General features: G+C 39.4%; 1 protein-coding gene across 1 annotated transcript in view; it reads left to right on the forward strand.

Moving 5' to 3' along the window:
- Positions 1-21,686, forward strand: part of Adamts18 (ADAM metallopeptidase with thrombospondin type 1 motif 18) — a 152,391-nt gene that overhangs the window by 64,678 nt on the left and 66,027 nt on the right. Inside the window, exons 5-10 of the mRNA XM_004625771.1 lie at positions 2,633-2,826; positions 3,018-3,101; positions 4,852-5,011; positions 8,081-8,186; positions 18,021-18,158; positions 20,503-20,656. Coding sequence (XP_004625828.1) covers positions 2,633-2,826; positions 3,018-3,101; positions 4,852-5,011; positions 8,081-8,186; positions 18,021-18,158; positions 20,503-20,656 — 836 coding nt within the window. The remainder of the gene's footprint in view (positions 1-2,632; positions 2,827-3,017; positions 3,102-4,851; positions 5,012-8,080; positions 8,187-18,020; positions 18,159-20,502; positions 20,657-21,686) is intronic.

A 21,686-nucleotide genomic window follows, 5' to 3' on the forward strand; every position in this document is an offset into this window, starting at 1 on the left:
GTTCTTAAATGGGCTTCGGTGTGTTTTTCTGAGTGCTGTTGGGTGTGCTACCTTGCAGGTTTCACTGGGGTCATTCCTGGCACCCGCTGCAGGGTAACTGACCAGGAAAGACTCAGATACAGGTTCTCTTTTGTTCTTTCAGTATCTCTGGTTCTTAGCCACGGGCCTCAATCTTATCCTGGCTTCTGTGCTCTTGGGGAAAGCTTGAAGACTGCCAAAGATGAAATCAGAGGCAAATATCTAGGGGTAGTTGGGTTTTCTTTGAGGCACATGAAGAAGAGACTTCCTGGGAAATAAGGACACTGGTTCATGAGGGCAGGCAGCTATGGAAAACCAGAACCTTGGGCTGGCTTCGAGAACCACGCACAACCTTCCGCATCTTCCAGACCTGCGATATCCAACAGAAATACAGGGCCAGCTCCCCCGTACTTTAAAATTTTCTGCAATTTTTAAAGTTTTAAAAGTTACATTTTAATAACATTTAACTCACTGCATGTAAAATATCTGAACATAAAATGAATATAGCAAATTACTGATGAGAGATTATAGTCTGTTTTTATATTGCATTTTAGAAACACGGGATTTATTCTTGTGGCTCAATTTCAATTCAGGTGATAAAATTTTTGTCAGAAATACTTAATCTGGGGGCCCGGGAGCTGGCTCAGTGGAATGAGCACTTCCCTGGCAAGTGCAAGTGCCTGAGTTCAATCCCTGGTTCTGCAAAAAAATAAAAAATAAAAAAATAAAAATATGTTATTTAGGTTTCATAAGATTTAAGGTTTAAAAGTCGATTAACACACTCTAGTTGTTCCAAAGATACTTCCACTTTATACAACTGCTTTGAAAATAACAATACACAATGTACTGTTGTTATTCTTGTATTATTTTGTTATGAAGTTGTGTGTTATTTTTTCTATAAAATAAAAAGATACTTCCTAGTTTTGCAATATCTGAATCAAGTGCTGCATTGTCAAATTTAGCTGAAACGAAAGAAGAATTCAATTCACCTGTTTCGCAAGCCACAGTCAGTGTCAGGTGGCAAATGGTACTGCATTGGACTATGCAGCCAAAAGAGAATTCTCTCATGGAGCTAAGGAATTGACATCACTGGGATCTGAGTTGGGGGCAACAGTAGACAGTGTTTTTATCCTTACAGTTCTCTTCGGGGTGTTGAAATGGTCACAAGAAAGACGTCCACTTGACGCTTATTATCGGATCTGCCTGTAATAGTGGAATTAGTGTTAGCAGCAATATTTACAGGGCTAATGGTATATTTGATACGTGACATCAAACATTAGGGCAATCTTACGAGTGAGTGTCATCCTTTCTCCTGGAAGAGGCAGCTGAGATCCAGGGTCACATGTGAACTTGTGGTGAACTTGAGCTTTTCAATTAAACCCAGATAATTTAATCTTATAGATTCATTCTGTAGAGAGAGAAAGCTACTGCTAAAGCTATGCCAGTTGTTACAGTATGAAAACATTCCTATACTTATTTAGGGAAGTCCTGAGCTCTTAGCGGTCTGTGATTCCAACTCACCCTTGGACTGTCACTGTCCATTAACCGAAAGTGTCATCCCTGTCAAAAAAGGAGTTTGCATCTCACAGCTGAAAAACTCTAGCCAGTACCTACACTGTGGAGTTGGAAGCCACACTGACCATTCATAAAAAGTGTTTGCTGTTGCCTTAGTATCACCCCAGACTGTGCTGTAGAGTCTCTATTAACTATTTACTATGTGTTACTGTTAAGTCCGTGTTAATGAAACAAAAGTATAAGGCCGTGTTAATGAAACAAAAGTAAAAGTGTTTCGCAGTTCGCACTTCATTCACAAAATCACAAATATAAAGTATTAGCATATAGCTATATGCCTATAATCCCAGCACTCTGGCAGAGTGATGCAAGAGCCCAGTGGGAGCCCAGCCTAGAAATGTAGCTACTTAACAAGACCCTGTCTCAAATAAAAAGTGAAAAGTAAAGTGAGGTATGTGTTCCCTTGCAAATCCCAAGATTCAATTCTGTATATTATATCCAGGCATGGTGACGCATACCTGTAACCCTAGTACTGTAAGAGACTGAGGCAGAGGATTACAAGTTTGAGCCCAGATTTATTTAGCTACTTAATAAGAGCTTGTCTCAGAAAAAAAGACAAAAAAAATATAAAGAGGGCTCAGTGCAAAGGTCCTGGGTTCAATCCTCAACACCAGTATTTTAAAAAATGTATACAGACCTGAAGAATGCTATCTATTTTTATACTTTTTGAGTAATGGAATGAGCATTTTCTCTTTGAAATACCCCTTAATTGATTTTTTTTTAAATTGAGCTGCCCTTTCTACCAAATACAATTGCAGCTTGTTTTCCTTTATTCTTTAGAGCATTTGCAGTTACTGAATCTGTCCATCCATCTACCCATCTACCATACTACCCCTCTATATATCCAAGAATCTATGGAATGGGTTTCCCCCAGCCACGCCCTAGTTGCTAAACACCAGGCCAGGCCCTGATGGCATCACTTAGTGTGGAGAAGGGAGGTGGTGGTGACGTACTCTGCTCCCCTTGTTGAGATCTCCTCCACCCACCTCACCCATGTGCTCCCTGCTGATGTCTCTTCCAAATGCTCTTGTGTTCATGGCAGATGCCCCCCAGCCTCCCACGGAGGACACCTACCTACGATTCGATGAGTACGGGAGCTCAGGACGGCCCAGAAGATCAGCCGGAAAGTCACAAAAGGGCCTCAATGTAGAGACCCTCGTGGTGGCAGACAGGAAGATGGTGGAGAAGCATGGCAAGGGAAACGTCACCACCTATGTCCTCACAGTCATGAACATGGTAAGGGAGGTGAGCACGGGCCTGCCTGGCTCCCTGGGGAACCAAAAATTCCCTGCAAATATTCTCACCGTGCCTAGAACTGCATGGTTACATTTATTTGGGTAGAATTGAGCTTGTGCACTTGTACTTATATCTGAGTGGCTTCTCAGGTGGTCCTGCCTGTTTTGATTGGGCGGTATTTATTCCAACAGGTTTCCAGCCTATTTAAAGATGGGACTATTGGAAGTGACATAAACATTGTAGTGGTGAGCCTCATTCTTCTGGAACAAGAACCTGTAAGCGGCAAGCTTCGTTTGTTTTTTCATTGCCTCCGTCATTCAGCACCCCTTCACTGAACGCCTACTATGTACAGATCCACAGACTAGTCATCAGAAATTTAAATTGGAAGCTATTCTGGGCTGTATACTCAAATAGTTAAACATAACATGGACATCTATTAATTGGTATATACTTGCACAACTATACAACGACAAAATGTTAAGTGCATGCATAGTATAAATTAAAATATATAAAAATATTATACAGGCCTTTCAGGGAAAGTGCTTTAGGTCATAGAATTAAAGATCAGCTGGAGTTTGGCAAGTTGGAAATACTACTTGCAGATAAATTTACAGAGGTATTTTGAACATACGCTGAATGCCATCAGAAAATTCTTGGAGCAAACCTCTCGTCTCCTAGCACTATCTTAACTACTTCAGAGAATAAACACATCTCTAACTGCCCTTGAGTTGATTATAGTCAGGTGTAAGACACCGGCATAGGGCAAGTGACGGGACCGGAACATGATAATGTGTTGAGTTGTGTGGTCACGCTTCGTAGCATTTTGGTGCGTAAGCTCTAGTTTTCTGAGGCAGGGATTAGCAGATTGCTAAATGCCCTGTGGCTTTTCCTGTCCCTCTATAACTACAAAGAAGCGGGCATACAACAGGGAGTCAGGGAAAACTCAAAACTCACCTAACTGCTCAGGTGTGTGGGGTTGCAGCGGTGAAGAAGCTGCCAAGTTATCCTCGGAAATTTAGGAAGATAGGAAGGGTCCGTGTTGTTTGGTAGACACCTTTGCTCTCACCCTACCATTTGTTCATTGCTCCAGGACAACAAAGCCCATGGCACCCTGCATTATTGAGTCAATTCTTATTTAGAAATTATCAACTTCTGGGAGCCTGCGAGATAGCTCAGCAGACTAAAACGCCTGCTTAGGCAAGCACAGGGGCCACAGTTCTATCCCCGGCACCACATGCCTCATAAGCCCTGCCCCAGGCCCACTGAGCTGGCCAGAGTCAAGGCAGAGTGGCACACACCTGTGATCCCAGTGCTGGGGAGGCTGAAAGCAGGAGGATCAACACGAGTCCAAGCTGTGTAGTGAAATACTGTAACAACCAAATACATAAAAAAAAAAAAAAAAAAAAAAAAGATGATAAGGAAAAATCATCAACTTCACCCAACTCAATAGTTTTGACTAGCCAACATTTTGATAAAATTCTGTTAAGAGTAAATCCTATTTTACCCTGTATACTCTTGTACCTATTTGTTACTCATGCATTTTGTCAGTGACATTTCACTGGATTGATTATTCATTGATTGTGAAGTATAGTATTTTACACCCTTTGCTGGAAATTTGATGTGGAGGTAAGAAAGCTCCAGGCCTTTTGTTTATCATGCTGTAGTGAACAGACTCGATATCACCATTAATTTATTATTGTGTGTAACAGTGCAACAGTTTTGTACAGTGGTACCTGGTCACATGAACAAAGGTGTTCCTGGTTGAGGTTAGGTTATTATTCATTGTAGAAATATACTTGTTTATAAACCACATTATGGAAGCTTTGCAGTTTTAAAAATTATGAGCATTGGTTGAAAATAGGTTGTGTTCCTAAGGAGATTTTTTTGTTAGCTCAAATGTTTTGTACTATTGACTTATCCCCCTGGAAACATGATGTTTTTGTCTTTGGCTGTACAAATGGAACCATATAAAGTTCTCATCTCTGTGTCAGAAATCACACTGTGACCCATGTGGGTTTTCTGCAGGGAGGACTATTGATCAACCACCATGCAGATCAGTCTCTAAATAGTTTCTGTCAGTGGCAGTCTGCCCTCATTGGAAAGAACGGCAAGAGGCATGACCACGCCATCTTACTCACGGGATTTGACATTTGTTCCTGGAAGAATGAGCCCTGTGACACTCTAGGTATGCTATGAACAGATCCTGTTAGCTGAAAATGCAGTAGGGAAATTGTTTAGTGTGTGGATGGCCTTTGTGATGATTACTACAGAGACCTAAAGCAGTCGTGTGTCACTTAATGATAGGAATCCATCCTGAGAAGTGACTTTGTTGTTGGATGAATATGCTGGAGTATTCTTAAACAAGCTCAAGTGGTAATGATATCACCAGACAATATACTCTTCTAAGAGCACTGTCACACATGAAGCCTATTGTTGATTGAAACACCATCATACAACACATGAACCTATTTCAGAATACTCATATACCAAGTGAATGCTATTCTGTTTACCTGAAGTCAGTGGAGAGTGGGGAACCCATTAACTTTAATTGTTTTCTGTCTTTGTTGACCATATTGATGATGATTGAGTTCGGAGACATGGCATTGTTTAATTGGACAGGTTGTAGGTAGTACAGAAAGCATCCTGACAACAAAACCACATATCTGAAGAGAAATGGGACAGTTTCCAACTGTGCTACTAACTGGCAGTGCCTCCTTTGGGAAAAAACTTGATTTTAAAGGATGCAGTTCTTTCATATCTGTACAAAGCATTAAGCATAAGGATGGTATCCTTTACATCTGTGCTATATTTTCTAATATATCGTGTAGTACATGGTAAGAATTTGATCATTTTTGTGAATTGATTGTCCAGATCACAGGTCAGCAAAACCTTCTCTAAGTGACCACAGAGAAGTTGTTGCAACTATTCAGATTACCTGTATAAATACAGAAGCATCCTCAGGCAATCACAAACCAATCAGTGTGGTTCTGTCCTAATAAAACTTCATTGACAAAACTTCATTGACAAGGAAACTACAGTTTACTGATACAGCTGGAGGTTCAGACTGGTGGTAAAATTTGGGGGGAGCTGTCAGTATTTATTATGATTTTCCCTCACAATTATCTTGTTCAAAGTATTTTTTAATTCCTTAAGATATACTAGACATAAAGGTAGACTATGTATGGCTGGCCAGATAGCTCAATGTATTAAAATGCCTACTTAGGCAGACACAGGAGCTGGGGGTTCGAGCCCTGGCCTGCCGTGCTGGCCCCAACCCCAGGGTACTCTGAGGTAGCAAATGAGAGTGGGCGTGGTGGCACACACCTGTAATCCCAGTGCTTGGGAGGCTGAAAAATAGGAGGATCACTAGGAGTCCAATATGTACAGTGAGACCCTGTAGACCCTGTACTAAATACATAAAAAGTAAAACAAAACTTAAAAAAACTTTAATCCTTTAAGGGCTTCAACTCAGTATAATGTCTTTATTATGTCCTATACAATAAGTCTACTTTAGTAATTTGCAATTTGTTACAATCTTCAGAAAGTACAACCATTTGGGGAGTAGTTCCATAAAAGGAAGTTCGAATTTTTAAACATTTTTACAATGTATTTATTTGGTTCAGGGTCTTGCTATGCAGCTTGGACTTGTAGTGGTCCTCCTGTCTCAGTCTCCCAGCGCTGGGATTACAGGTGTGCACCACCATGCCTAGTTTCACTGGTCTGGCATGGCACTCCTGTGGTTCTGGGGCCTGCACAGCATGCTGTGCCTGGGATTGAACCTGGGGCCTTGGGCTTGCCATACAGGCATTTAGACCACTGAGCTATCTCCCTAGCCCCTAAAATGAATTTTAAAACTCCTTCATACTCAGAGCACAGGTTGTGCAAAGCGATATTTAATAACTCATTATTGAGTTGTATTATTGAGGTGTAAAAAAAATTCTGAGGCAGCAATTTTATCATCCATTCAGAGATGAAAGTATAAGGAAAGACTTGAAGAAATAATACAACCCAGGTATTCCATCAGCTACCCTACAGTCCCTCCTTTTAAGCAGCACGGTCTACTGCAGAGGGCTGGGGCTTTGGCTTCACATGTGTTGTGCTTAATTTCTGAACCTAGAGTTCGTGACTGTGCAGTTGTGAGCGGGGAGACTCACCAAGCCTCAGGTTCCTGATCAGTAGTTAGCTGCACACACTGACCTTACAGTAGAGGCACAGTGGGCTGGCAGCCACTGACGTGGCAATGATGTCTGTGATGGTGGTGGTGCCAACTGCCGTGGGCACCTTTGTGCTAGGTTCCCTAGATGCCCTCATAGTTTGTGGGCAGTTCACAGGCCTTAACTCAATGCTGCATGGGGGTGTCACCTTGTTCTACTGATTGTTAGGACCCAAATCGGGAGGAGAATACTGATGTAATATGGATCAAAAGTGCCTAGAGGCTTTGCTGGGATGATGTTTTTCAGTACTGGGGATCAGAAATGGGGCCTTCTGTAGGCTGGGCAGAAGCTCCACCGTGGAGCCGCAGCCCCAGCCCAGAGGAATGATGTTGCACTTGCTCTTGAGAACAGGTAACTCTGGGGAATGGGAACACTTACTGGGTCACAGTGAGTAGGAGAAGAAATCACTTTGACCTGCCCAGGCTGCCTGGGCCTTTCCACGTTTTACGCTGTAGAGAGACCAAGATGTGTGTTTTCCCTTGTTAAATACATCCAGCATTTTGACCATAATGCCATTGTGAAGTAGTCTCTCATGGCATAGTCATCTTGTGATCAGTTGCTCTGAGGCAAATAAGAAACCTAGGTAAGGCATATGTATAAATCTCCTGACTTGGAGATTTGCTGGTCAGCTCAACTGTTTAAGCGCCTGCTGGGGCAAACCCAGTCAGGTGCAGGGGGCCACAGTTCGATCCCCAGCCCCACATGCCTTACCAGACCCACCCTTATGGCAGCCTGAGTCAGCCAAAAAAAAAAAAAAAAAACAAAACCTTCTAAATCTCCTGACTTATTCTCCTATATGTAAAACATGAATAACTCAATGCCTCCTGACCTCCCTAGGTTGCTTGGAGGAGCAGTTTGTGACAATATCTAAACACAGGAAAAATTAAGTGTTGCTTGGTAATAGCTTTTATATTTTTAGTATTTGTCTGAAGAAAATTAATTGCATTAATATATTAAGAAAAGAGCATAGGGAGCATTTTGAGGACATGAGAACTGATCGTGTATGTGTGGATTAACCTGTGAAACCAATCTTCCCACAGGGTTTGCGCCTATCAGCGGAATGTGCAGCAAGTACCGAAGCTGCACCATCAACGAGGACACGGGGCTGGGCCTCGCGTTCACCATTGCCCACGAGTCAGGGCACAAGTGAGTGGCTCCTTGATTCACCGCTTTAGTGGAAACTGGCCAAGTGGCTCAGTGGCATTGCACTAATGACGCTGGTGGATTATTATTGAGCTTGGCTGAGTCCAGAGGAAAAGTCTTTGTAAAGCCAAGGACACCATAAGAAGGGCTCAAGAACCCAAAGTGTGAATCATTTAGAAAGAAAAATGAAAGAGAGCAGGAAACAGGGAGCTAGATCTTGTACACATGGGAAGGGAATCTAGAAACAGGAGAAAGAGGGAGAAGAGTAAAAAGAAGTGAGATATGTTAAGCACAGGTGCTTGTTCCCTGAGATGAATGCAAACATAATGGACTACTAATATGTACTAATAAAGGAAGCCGTTTGAAAAGGAAGTGTTCAGGAGAGGCCAGGTATTGTCGATGTCACAGTGTATGTTGCACCAGGTCACCCTGCACTCACTGAAGGACTGCAGATTATTTAGCCTGTTTTCTGGTCATTTAGGTATTTCCTTTGTGTTTGGCTTCAGCAAAGATACTTTTAGCATTCATTATACTACAGAGTAAGTCATGGAGACATACAAATTCCCAGAAGGCTTTGGCATGCTGATTTTTTTTTTTAAAAAAAATTATTGCACACCCCAAATATCCTTTTACTTAAAATATTTTTAATCATTGATTGATTGATGGATGGATTGGCTGATTGATTGATTGATATGGGATCTCACTGAGCAGCTGAGACTCATAGTGATCCTCCTGTGTCAGCCTCCCCAGCACTGGAATTATAGGTATGCGCTACCACACCTGGTTTCGCAACATGCCAGGGGGTCTAGGGCCAGCACAGCATGCAGTACCAGGGATCGAACTTGGGTTGTTGTGTTTTCCAGGCAGGTGCTTAGACAGCTGAGCTATCTCCCCAGCCCTCAAATATCCTTTTAGTTGGTAACATTGTGTGTACTTACTATTCTTTCAAGCCATGCTAATAAATCATTTGTGAGAATAGACTTAGAAATGACAGAAATAAGGTTAATTCACTTTACTAGATATGATATTTGATGTGGAGACAGTACTACAGAGAATTTTGTTAAAATTTATTTTATTTATTTATTTATATGGTATAGGGCCTCACTATGCAACTGAGACTCATAATGATCCTCCTGTCTTAGCCTCCCCAGCGCTGGGCTTACAGGCATGTACCACCACACTCTGTTCTGGGGCCAACACAGCCTGTGGTACTGGGGATTGAACCCAGATCCTCGCACTTGACCACTGAGCTATCTCCCAGCCTGATACCACAGACAATTTTTCATAGTATTTGACCAATAGAAGCTGAATTGGAATAAGCATACTGCTTTACAAAATGACTATTTTAAGAGGCAGTTCTGTTTGGATATAGGACTTTAGGGGATGGGAGACAGAGAGAAAGCATGTATGTATACATTTTATTCAAAATACAATGTATACATGTTCAGAGTATTCGATTCAGTTTTGACTTAAAAGCAAACATCACCTATTCAGGACCTATTCAGCAACTCTGATGTACACAAGGATATTTAGGTGCTGATTCCTTTCATCAGCTAAATTTATTATCTTCAGGAAACTTGAATTGTAACCACTCAAGTTATCAAGTGGCGGGCCCAAGAGATAGCTCAGTGGCATAAGCACCTACCTGGCAAGCTCAAGGTTCTGAGTTCAATCCCTGGTACCAAAAACACCAACAACAGAAAGCAATCCAGTGGCTGTTCTGTGATCCTGTGGTTTCTCAGTGTTTTATACACTCACACAACCACTTTCTTAGGTATGGATGAGCTAGTTTTACTGTGAACAGAGGTACAAAAATGGTCATTACACAAGGACTGTTTATACAGAGCAGGAAATAAAATATGTGAATACATGAAATGTACGTCTAAATTTATTTCACAGGTATGAAATCCAAATTAAAAGCTCACTTTTCCCTTTTTTTCTTTTCTTTCTTTCTTTCTTTTTCTTTTTTTTTTTTTCGAAACGGGGGATTGAGCTCAGGCCCTTGCACTTGCCAGGCAAGCACTTATTCTACTGAACTATCTTCCCTGCCCCTTTACTTTTCAGATCCTGAGGTATTGAAATAATTAACCACTGTGGGTTATAAATTTAATTTATCCATAATGAAAGCCCTATATTTTAGACAAAGAAAAATAAAAACATTCTTCAGATAAAGTGGATGGGTCAGAGTTAGAAGAATGACTGTAAAATACACGCTCAAGTTCTATGCCATTACATTTTGTGAAACTCACAGTTCCTGAGAATTTGATGTCACTTTTGACATGTGCTGGAGAAAATAAGCATAGTCTATAATGCTTATGTTACAGTAACATAAAAGTTATAAAATTTGGATTCAATTCAAGTTTGATTCTCTCTCCCCCTCTTTGTTTTGTCTTTTTGAGTCAAGGTTTCACTATAGAGTCCAGGCTGGCCTTGAACTCACTATGTAGCCCTGGCTGGTCTAGAATTCCCAGAAATACTCCTCCCTTAGCCTCCTGTGTGCTGGAATGCAGGTCTGTGCTGCCACACCCAGCTCCATATTTGGTTTTCTAATGCTCACAAAATTCCAATGAAATGCTAAAGACTTTATGTCTTTGAGTGATAGCTTCAACTGAAATTTAATTTTAGTTGCTAGAATATTTTACAGTGAACTGGGGCAAATTAAAGTTTTATATGCTTAAAGAAGACCTTCATATGACTCAGCAGGTGGTTTCAATGATTGTTTTAAAGGTATTGATAAGAGAATTTAATTATCATCAGGGGTTGGGATTTCCAGCTCGTGAATTGAACATCGCTGGAAGGATGTCCTTATATCATGGGAGATGTACACATGGCTGGTCCATAAGTGGCCTGTGATTACCTTCTTTCCCTGCTACTTCCTGCTCTCTGAACTTCCACACCATCATTCTAACACTGTGGTTGAGAAAGAAGAGTTTTACTCTGTAATTTTTTTTAAATTTACTATCCTGTATCTCTCCTGGCACCATTTAAGAACTTTGGAAGACTCTGGGAAGCCCTCAGGACTCTGGTAAGCTCTGACCGTCCTTAGCTCCAAGTGTGCAGGTGTGGAGCTTCCGCTAGTGCCAGTTGAAACTTTTAGGAACTTAGGTGGGCTGTGAGTGGTCTGTGGGATGCAGGAGGGCTGCAATCTCTGGGCCCAGTGCACTCAGGTGTGGAGCTTTCCTGGAGCGCTTTAAGAATTTTGGTACACTCTGGGCAGTGTGCAGAACTCTATTTGGGTGGTTATTGGGAGCTTCAAAAAATGCCAAAATGCAGGATCAAAAGGCAGTCTCAATCCTCTATCCCACCCAGAACAAATCCAGGATAAAATGACATACAAGAACTTGGAAATCACACTCCTGAAATCTCTGAAATGATAGCAACTGAAGTAAAGAAACAAGTCCATCAGGCTCTAGAAGAAATACAATCAACAATAAACTCTCAGGTCCAAAAAGAAAGAAGACCAGTTGTGAAAGAATTTCTAGCACAGCTTAAGAAAACATAAAAAACTTGGAGGATAATAGAAAAAAGTTGGGAACACTGAATGAACAATACAGGAAAGAACTAGAATGCATGAAACAGATCCAAAGAGATACCCAAGAAATTAAGTACTCCACTGAAATCTGGAAAAGCTGCTTGAATGAGACTGAAGATAGACTTTCAGACCTCAAAGACAGTGTGGCAGCTAATGAATGTGAAATAAAGATCTCTTAAAATTAATAAGGAAATAACTAACAATTCAACAGCTACAAGACAATGGAAAGAAAAATAGTATAAGAATAGATGTTCATGAAGCAGCAGGAGAGAGCATAAATGACATAAAAATACTATTTGCACAAGTGCTAGCAGAAAATTTTCCAAATATGAAAAAAGAACCTGACGTACCAATAAGTGAGACAGATAGACCTCCACACAGCCATAATCACAATAAACCTACACCTAGACACATAATAGTGAAGATCTCAGAAATTCAACAAAACAGTAGAATATTAAATGCTGCTAGAGAAAAGAAACAGATTACCCATAAGGGAAAGCCCATCAGAATCATGGCAGATTTCTCAACGCAAACCATCAAATCAGGAAGAGATTGGAGTGAAGTATTTCAGGTCCTGAAAGAAAATAACTTCCAACCCAGATTGATGTACTCTACAAAACCATCTATCAAATTCATGGGTAAAATAAGATCCTTCCATGACGAAGAGTTGAAGAAATTCATGACCACCAAACCAATCCTACAAAGAGTACTGACAGATATTCTAGAAAGAGAAGTGAAAAAAAGGAACTGCCAAACAGACCGAATAAAAAGAGGGAAAAAGTACAAAACCTATAATAGGAAAATAACACGACAAAGATATGCCAATATGTACCAGTTATAACCATCAGTGCAAATGGCCTCAATTCACCAACCAAAAATACAGACTAGCAGAGTAGATTAAGACACAAAATGCAACAATATGCTTCATACAAGAAACACATTTAACTCAAAAGGAAATTCACAGACTGAAAGTCAAAGGATGGAAAACAATCCTCCCATGCCACAGAAAATCAGAAAAAAGCAAGGGTGGCTATCCTGGTGGCTGACAATATCAACTTAAAGCACAAAATCATCCAAGGAGATAAAAAAAGGTCCCTCCATACTGGTTAAGGGAAAGCTGCAAGAGGAAGAGATAACAATTATAAACATATATGCATCCAGTGTAGGAGCACTGTCTTACATAAGAAACATTTTAACAGACATGAAAATGAAATGAGCAATAATACAATAGTAATGGGGGACTGTTACATGCCACTGTCACAAAGAGATGACCAGCTTGGCAAAAAAATCAGCAAAGAAATACAACTAAATTTGTGAAGAAATTGCCTTGGTAGACCTTTACGGAGTATTTCACCAAGCAACAATAGAATGCACACTCTTCTCAGCTGCACATGGGACATTCTCCAGACTAGACCACATACTAGTACACGGAGCTTTAAGGAAATGCAAAGTAATTGAAATCATTTCATGTATATTATCTGATCACAGTGCAGTAAGACTGGAGATTATTGACAAAGGAAACTACCAAAAAAAAAAAAACAAACAAACATAAACTCATGGAAATTAAATAACCTCCTAAACAACCAGTGAGTCACAGATGAAATTAAGAAATTAAAAAAATTTACACTCAAACAAACATACAACTTACTGAAACCTGTGGGATGCAATGAAAGCTGTCTTACAAGGAAAATTTATAGCAGTAAACTCACACATTAGGAAACCAGAACAAGCCCAAATAGATGATCTTATGCTACACCTCAAGCTCCTAGCAAAATAAGAGCAAGTCAAGCCCAAAGCCCAAAGAAGTCTGAAAATTAGAAGATTAGAGCTGAAATTAATGCATTGGAGATGAAGAAAACAATACAAAGAATAAATGGATCAAAGAGTTGGTTCTTTGAGATACAAATAAAATTGATAACCCCCTAGCCAACCTAATTAAAAAAAGAAAAAAAAAGGAAAAAACCCAAATTCATGCAATAAAGAGTGAAAAGGGAGAAATCACTATAGACCCTGAATGCATTCCTGGAATGAATCCCAGTTGTTCATGATATATAATCTTCTTGATGATTTGCTGCATTCTCTTTCCAAGTATTTTATTGAAGATTTTTGACAAGTATTACTCCGATTTCAAATGTAGAGAAAGATCCAACTAAAAAAGAGAACTACAGAAAAATTGAGAGGATCATCAATACTTACTTCCAAAATCTTTACTTTCACAGGATGGAAAACACATAGGAAATGGACAGGTTCTTAGATAGATGTGAAATGCCAAAGCTGACTCTAGAAGATACACAAAATCTAAACCCAAAAATGAGAGATGAAATTGAAAATGTAATAATAATTAATAGAAAAAAACTAACAAAGCCCGGGTCCTGATAGATTCACAGTAAAATTCTACAAGAAATCTAGAGACGGTTTAATGCCAACTTTTCTCAAACTCTTCGGTGAAATTGGAAGGGAAGCAATTCTCCCAAACTCATTCCCAGAGGCAAGTATTACTCCGATTTCAAATCTAAAGAAAGACCCAACTAAAAAAAGAGAACTACAGGCCAATCTCAATATAGATGCAAAAGTCTTCAATAAAATACTTGGAAACAGAATGCAGCACACCATCAAGAAGATTATGTATCATGAGCAAGTGGGATTCATTCCAGGAATGCAGGGGTGCTTCAGCATATGCAAGCCCATAAATGTAATACACCACATCAATAGAACCAAGAACAAAAACTACATGAGCATCTCAGTAGATGTAGTAAAAGCTTTTCACAAAGTCCAACACTCATTCATGATAAAAAAAAACCTTACAGAGAATTGGAATAGATAGTCTATATCTCAACCTGATAAAAGCCATCTGTGAGAAACTAATAGCCAAGATTATACTACATGGGCAAAAACTGAAGGCTTTCACTTTAAAATCAGGATCAAGACAAGGATGTCCACTGTCTCCAATCCTGTTCACTGTAGTTCTAAAAATATTATCAAGAGCAATTAGACAAGAGAGAGAAATAAGGGTTTGAAAATATCATTATTTGTAGATGACATAATTCTCTACATAGAGTATCCCAAAAACTCCAAGCGTCTTATAGATTTAATCATCAAATTTAATCAGCAGTGTAGAAGGATACAAAGTGAACACCCAAAAATCACTAGTATTTTTGTACACAAACAATTTACACAGTGAGGGAGAAGTTAGGGAAACTGTACCTTGCACGGTAGCATTCAAAAAAGTGAAATACTTAGGAATCAATCTCACACTGTATAAAAGGCTCATACAGTGAAAATTATGGAATGCTGAGAAAAGAGATGGAAGTGGACTTGAAAAAATGGAAAAATATTCCATGCTCCTTGATAGGAAGGACCAACACTGTAGAAGTGGCCATTCTCCCAAAGTTGTCATACAAATTCAATGCAATACCAACTAAAATACCATTAGCATATGTCACAGATCTAGAGAAAACTTCCCTCAAATTCATTTTCAACCAGAAGAGACCCAGTATATCAAAAACAATCCTGGGAAACAAAGGAAAGGTAGGAGGTATCATAATCTCTGACCTGAAATTATACTATATGGCTACTGTGATAAAATCAGCATGGTACTGGCATAGAGACAGACTTGAGGATCAATGGAACAGATTAGAAGATGCAGACCCAACTAAAAACACATTCACCTTACCTTTGATAAAGGGGCCAAACATGTTCATTGGAAGAAATACAGCCTCTTTAATAAATTGTGCTGGAAAAACTGGCTTTCTGCATGCCTAAGGCTAAACCTAGACCCATGCTTATCACCATGTACAAAGCTACAGTCAAAATGGGTCAAAGATTTTAATATTAAAACTGAAACACTAAATCTTCTGGAGGAAATAGATAAAACTCTTAAAGACATTGGAGTAGGTAGAACATTCATGAACAAAACCAAACTGCATGGGAAATATTTCAAAGACTCAGCAACTGGGATCTCATCCTTTTGAAAAGTTTTTGCACTTCAAGAAAATCTCCTATACAGCAAAAACAAACCCCAAAAACTACAAAAAAAATTATAGGCAATTATCTCTTCAACAAAGACCTTCTATCTAGAACATAAAAATATTTTTAAATGATCAGGCCCCCAAAATACAAAGACCCAATCCAAAAATGGGCATCTGGGATAAATATACACTTCTCAGAGGAAGAAATACAAGTGGCAAGTAAATATATAAAAAAATGTTCAACATCATCAATCATTTGAGAAATGCAATGTAAAACAACACTGAGATTCCATCTCACCCCAAAAGGAATGGCTAACATCAAGAAGTCAGCCAATAACACATACTGGAGAGGCTTTAGAGAAAATGGGACTTTTCTGCACTGTTGGTGGGAGTGCAGACTGGTACAACTACTATGGAAATCAGTGTAGAGATCCTTAAAAAGCTGGGATCAGAGATCCTATTCAAGCCAGCTATTCCCCTTCTGGGTATTTTTTCCAGAAGAACCGAAAACTTCATACCACAGTGATATATGTACCCATGTTTCTAGCCTCACAGTTTATTGTAGCTAAATCCTGGAAGCAACCCAGATGCTCCAGAAGAGAAATTTATTGTTATTACCATACAACCTAGGCTGTTAAGCTTAATCTCACTATCTGTCTGAATATCAAACATCTTAGGCATAACATGGAACAGGAATTTTTCATCAACAGAACTAAATAAAAAAAGGAGATACAGGTGAATGTCCATTTTGTATTTGTGTATTCAAAATGGTTAGATATATAGTTACATTCTCTTAATGAATAGAGGGATTTGTTCTAACAGTGTTTGTAAATAGGATATCATGTCTGCATCTTGTACAGCAATTAACCACTAGGAAGAATGTATGCAATGTGTTAATTATTGAAACTGTCCTACCAATTTGGTTTGAAACTGTCTCATTGCTATTTGTTTCTCAATAAAAGAAAAAAAATCAACAATAAAAAATAAATAAAAACAACCCAGATGCCCATCAACTGAAGAATGGATAAAGAAGATATGGTGTTTTTACACAATGGAGTATTATCTGGCTATAAAAAGGATAAATGTGAGTCTTTTGTCAGTGAATGGATGCAACTAGAGAACATATTCTTAGTGAAATAAAGCAGACCCACATGTGCGAATATACTGCCTCCTTAGTGTGAGAAAGGGAAAGAGAGAAGAGGAATCCAAAGGCATGATAGATACTGGGAAAAGGGAATCGGTTTATTCAAAAGAAAAACTTACTGAGTTGAGAAGGACAGGAGAGGGAGTCGGGGAAAGAGATTTATGTATGTAAGCAGGATGACTTGGACAACTGTACTGTGCATTTCTGCTAGTCTATGGAAAGAAGCAATTAATGCTTTGTTTCATCTCCTTTTTTCAATTGTTCTTTTTCTTTTCTTAATTTCTTATACATTTGTTTCCTCTGTTCTTTCAATTTTACATGTATATATCTGGTAAGATGGATAACTGTTTGGAAGACTATACTGTATATTAAATACTGTGAAATTCATATTTCAGTGAAATTCTGTATCACTTGTAACTTTTTCTGTTTTAATTCTAATTTGTACTTTCTTTAATTTTTTTTTTAATTTTTAAAAAATCACTATCCTATCACTTTATTTTAGCTGAGGAATCTTGCCCGAGATTTATTTTTTAGCCCTTAAAATGTGTAGCATGTACTGGGCGCAGTGGCTCATACCTTTAATACCAATAATCTGGGAGATTGAAGCAGGCGTACTGCAGCAAGTTCAAGGGAAGCCTGTTCTACATAGTTCATGGCCAGCATAAACTACTTGAGGGACTCTGTTTCAAAAAAATAAAGAAAAAACATTTAATAAATATGTATCAAATACACCATTCTTTGATTTTGTGGCCAAAAATAATACAGTGAAATTTTACCGTTCTTTAACACATTCTGGATGAAGTCAGATGGAGCAATACATGTCTAAATCCCAGACCTCTGGAAGGCTAAGGCAGGGGAATTGCAAATTCAAGTCCAGCCTGGGCAGTGTAGGACCTTCAAAAGACCTTGTCTCAAACAATAAAAGGCTGGGGATGTAGCTCAAGGTAGAAAGCCTGAGTGCAGTCCCTAGTACCGTATATATACATATGAGATATATATATCTCATATGTATATATACACACACACACAATTATCCACTTGAAATATGCAAGGGTTTATAGTCATTCATTTTGTCTTTCTCTTTCTTGCTAGTCTAGGAGCTGTGCTTCTCCCCTTGACAGTGCATCTTTTGGCATCCACTGGTTACAGTGTGGACCACGAGTTCTCACAACTGTGGCTTTCTTTCATTTCAGCTTTGGCATGATTCATGATGGTGAAGGCAATCCATGCAGGAAAGCCGAGGGCAACATCATGTCTCCCACGCTGACCGGAAACAATGGGGTGTTCTCCTGGTCTTCCTGCAGCCGACAGTATCTCAAGAAATTCCTTAGGTAAGGCAGGTGAAAGCCAGGGCTGTTGCCAGTTTTGGAGTAGTGGCAGGCAACAGTGCTCCCAAAGTATGAGAGCAGATAGTGGAAATACCTGCAGATACCTCCATGAATGAAAAGATTGAAAGATTTCTGTGGTGGTGGCTGGTAATGATGATCATGACAGCATTGTTGTTGGAAAAATGAGCCAAAGCTGATGCTTTGCTAAATACTCTCCACGCATCGCCTCTCAACACTTACAGCAGGGCCAGCACTAGCTCCCTTCTGCACTTGAGGAGCCTGAGTTACAGAGAGGCTAATGTTGTTGCCAAGGTGCTATAGGTAGTGAACAGTAGACAGAGGCTCACACTAGGGTCTGAGCTTAATTTAAGATCTCTGCATCCGGGGGCCTGCCCCTTAGTTCAGTTCTTTAAGTGGCTGTTTCAACAAAGCAGTCAGGCTCAGGTTGCTGTGGTTCGATCCCCACAACTGAAGCCAGCCAAACTTGCCCTGAAGGCATTCGGAGCAAAAAAAAAAAAAAGCTCTCTGCATTCAACCCCATCTCTTTTGGCTTCTACAGCCTGCTGAGTAGATTGTCTTTTTGCTGTGATCGATTATTTTAGTCTGATCAATCAATTTGTCTTAGGAGTGTTTTTTAAAATCCCCTAGTTGTATGTGTATTTAACAAATAGAGCACTTCTTGATTAGCTATTTTGTTTGAAATGGTGGTATTTTGTTTGAAATCGCTCTGTGTCCTATATTGTATATAGATTTTTTTTGATACAATTCTTTTAATGTTTTAGAACTCCTAGACTGCATTAAGAAAAGTAGAAGTTGAGGAAATAGTATTAGATTCATATTAAACAGTGATCTCAAAGTTGATTTCTATTTATGTAGTTTTTTTCTTTGTTCTTTTTTGAAGAGTAGAAACAAAATCAAGGACAAAATCAGAAACAGGGTAACATACAATAATACATATGTTACAGATTTTCAAAACAAGAATAGCTGATCAACAATGATTTATATATTATCTATTTTTATCATCATATCTGTTGCTTGGATTAACAGATAGAGTTTACTGCTTGCTTTCAAGAAATCATAAATTTTTGAAATTATATTCATCTATACAACCACTTAGGTTCTAATCCTGTCTCCCTTTGACTAGATATTAATGAAGTGTTTTGGGATTTGATATTTATTATTCTTTTGTATATAGATATATGTTATTTTCAAATGTTTGAAGCTACATAGGCAAAGATCCCTACCAAGATACATAGGCAAAGCAAATTAAACTATGGATGTCTAATTAAAAGATGCCCAAAGGATAGTAAAAAAAGGATAAACCTTTTACTAATAATAAACTTTGGTGATAGATTTTATTAGTTTTAAATTCATGATCGGGGGCCTACAGCAGCAATTTACAAAATCTTTTATAATTTACATGAGATTGGAAGTAATAAGTGTTATAAATCAAGATGAACTTTCCATAGACAGGATTTCAGTTATTAGTATGTTGTAGTTCAGTGTTTTCCCACAGCAATAAGAAGAGCAGCAGCTGCTAACTTTGCTTAGTTGCTGTTGTGAGCGCTTTCCTTTTTCCAGTTGGAGCTATACAACAGCTGTTGAGGAACTTGCAGCCATTAATGAGATGTGTGAGATTTATCCATTCAGCCTTGGATGCATGGTCAATAGGCTCCCATCTGGCCGACCACACAACCACACTTAACCCTCCGTAGTAGTGCAGTTCAATTATTTAACTGGACAAGAAGCACTGTGAAAATTTGAGTTGTAAGACTGATTTCTGTTCTGCACATGCCCCACTCCAACGTGCCCAAGGGCACATGTTTTGCCTCGTGCCCCGATGTATTCCTCCTCCTTATTCTTTCAATAACCTTATTTACTTTATTTATGAAGCTCATTTGAGGCAGAGTACACCATCCACTTTGGCCTCACCATCTGTAAAAAGCATAGCATAATTGAAAACTCCCCAAAGATAGATAATACCTGTTTGGATTGTTTTGTGCCCTTAGTAGTTAGCCAGGTGTTTACCATGTTGTAGGCGCTCGATTAAAAAAAAAAAAAAAAAATTATGAAGATTCTTCAACAAGTCTGTGCAAGGAACCTTCTAAATGTTTACCTTTCCCAGCTCTAATCCCAAGCCAAACCAGTAGGATGCCTAGAATGTCCAGCTCTTTGAAAAGCCTACCTTTCCATTCTTCAGGAAAAAAAGAATGTTGACTTTAAACATATACCTGTATCTTTTACCATATTCTGTTTTTCTTTGTATGACTGCGTGCAGATAGATATTGTTTTAAATGGAAATATCCCAGATTAGCAAAGTAACTAACAAGGGTGCATTTCCCTACAGCACACCTCAGGCCGGGTGTCTAGTGGACGAGCCCAAGCAAACAGGACAGTATAAATATCCCAACAAACTGCCAGGGCAGATTTACGATGCAGACACACAGTGCAAGTGGCAATTTGGAGCAAAAGCCAAGCTGTGCAGCCTTGGTTTTGTGAAGGTATGTTTGTTGGTGATTTCAGACTTCCATTAAGATTCTGCAGTGTCTCTGTGTGCCTACCAGAAAGATAAACATTTGGTTTGCTTAGGGCAAAGGTCAGAGTCTGGGTTAGCTAAAGTGTTAGCTGCTTGTCATGATAATTAAGCGGCAATTTTACTGTCAATGAATTATCCAGGATTATTCCCTGTAGACTGTGCCTGGTCTAAATATCACTTACCATATTCTTCGAAGAAAATTCCTTGTCAGATGAAGATTTTATCCCCAGTACTAACTCTGGGAAGAATGCCTTTTACTGACTGCTGATCACTGTTTTTGTTCTCTTCCTGTTCACATTCCCTTTTAATGTAATACATTTAAAATGATCACCGGCCCCAAACGCACCCAATGCCTCTTCAAAGAAAGCTGTTACTGCCAGCCACATTTTTCTTGTATGTAAAACTTTAAGGTGCATTTTGAGAATTCTTAAACAGGTTTTTTGTTGGAGAAGGTTAAAATGAGAAAGAGGAAAATGTAAAGGTCCACAATGTAGAAATGAGAGAATTTAGTTCTACTTGGTCAAGAATTAACTCACTGAGGGCATGACAATCTCAGCATCACTGAGGAGAAGAATCATTTTTAAATTGGTTTATCCCTAGAGTACAGCGAGCAATAAGAAGATCTGGGTCCCGGATCCATGAAAGCTGTGGAGGTTACTAGCTCCTTTTCCCCTCTCTTTCCAGTGCTCTTCCCCTTTCTCCCCCTGCTCTTCTTTTCCCTATTGTTTCTCACTGCCACCCACCACCGCCAGAGCTATCCCCAACACCAACCAAACCTCTCATAGGAAAACCACTCCATCATAGCGTTGTCTCCGGCACCACCGTCCACCACACCTGTACCGCTTCGCACCACAACCAACCGCCACCATCACCACTGCCTCCGCCCCCCACCCTCTCCTGCCAGTCCCCATGACCTCCACATCACACTATCCACTGTTCCCCAGGAGTTTCTAAGTGGGTTTCCGCTCCAATAAGGCAATTCTACTAAAACCCAA

The sequence above is a fragment of the Octodon degus genome, unplaced genomic scaffold (genome assembly GCF_000260255.1).
Source record: "Octodon degus isolate 3935 unplaced genomic scaffold, OctDeg1.0 scaffold00011, whole genome shotgun sequence".
NCBI lineage: Eukaryota > Metazoa > Chordata > Mammalia > Rodentia > Octodontidae > Octodon > Octodon degus.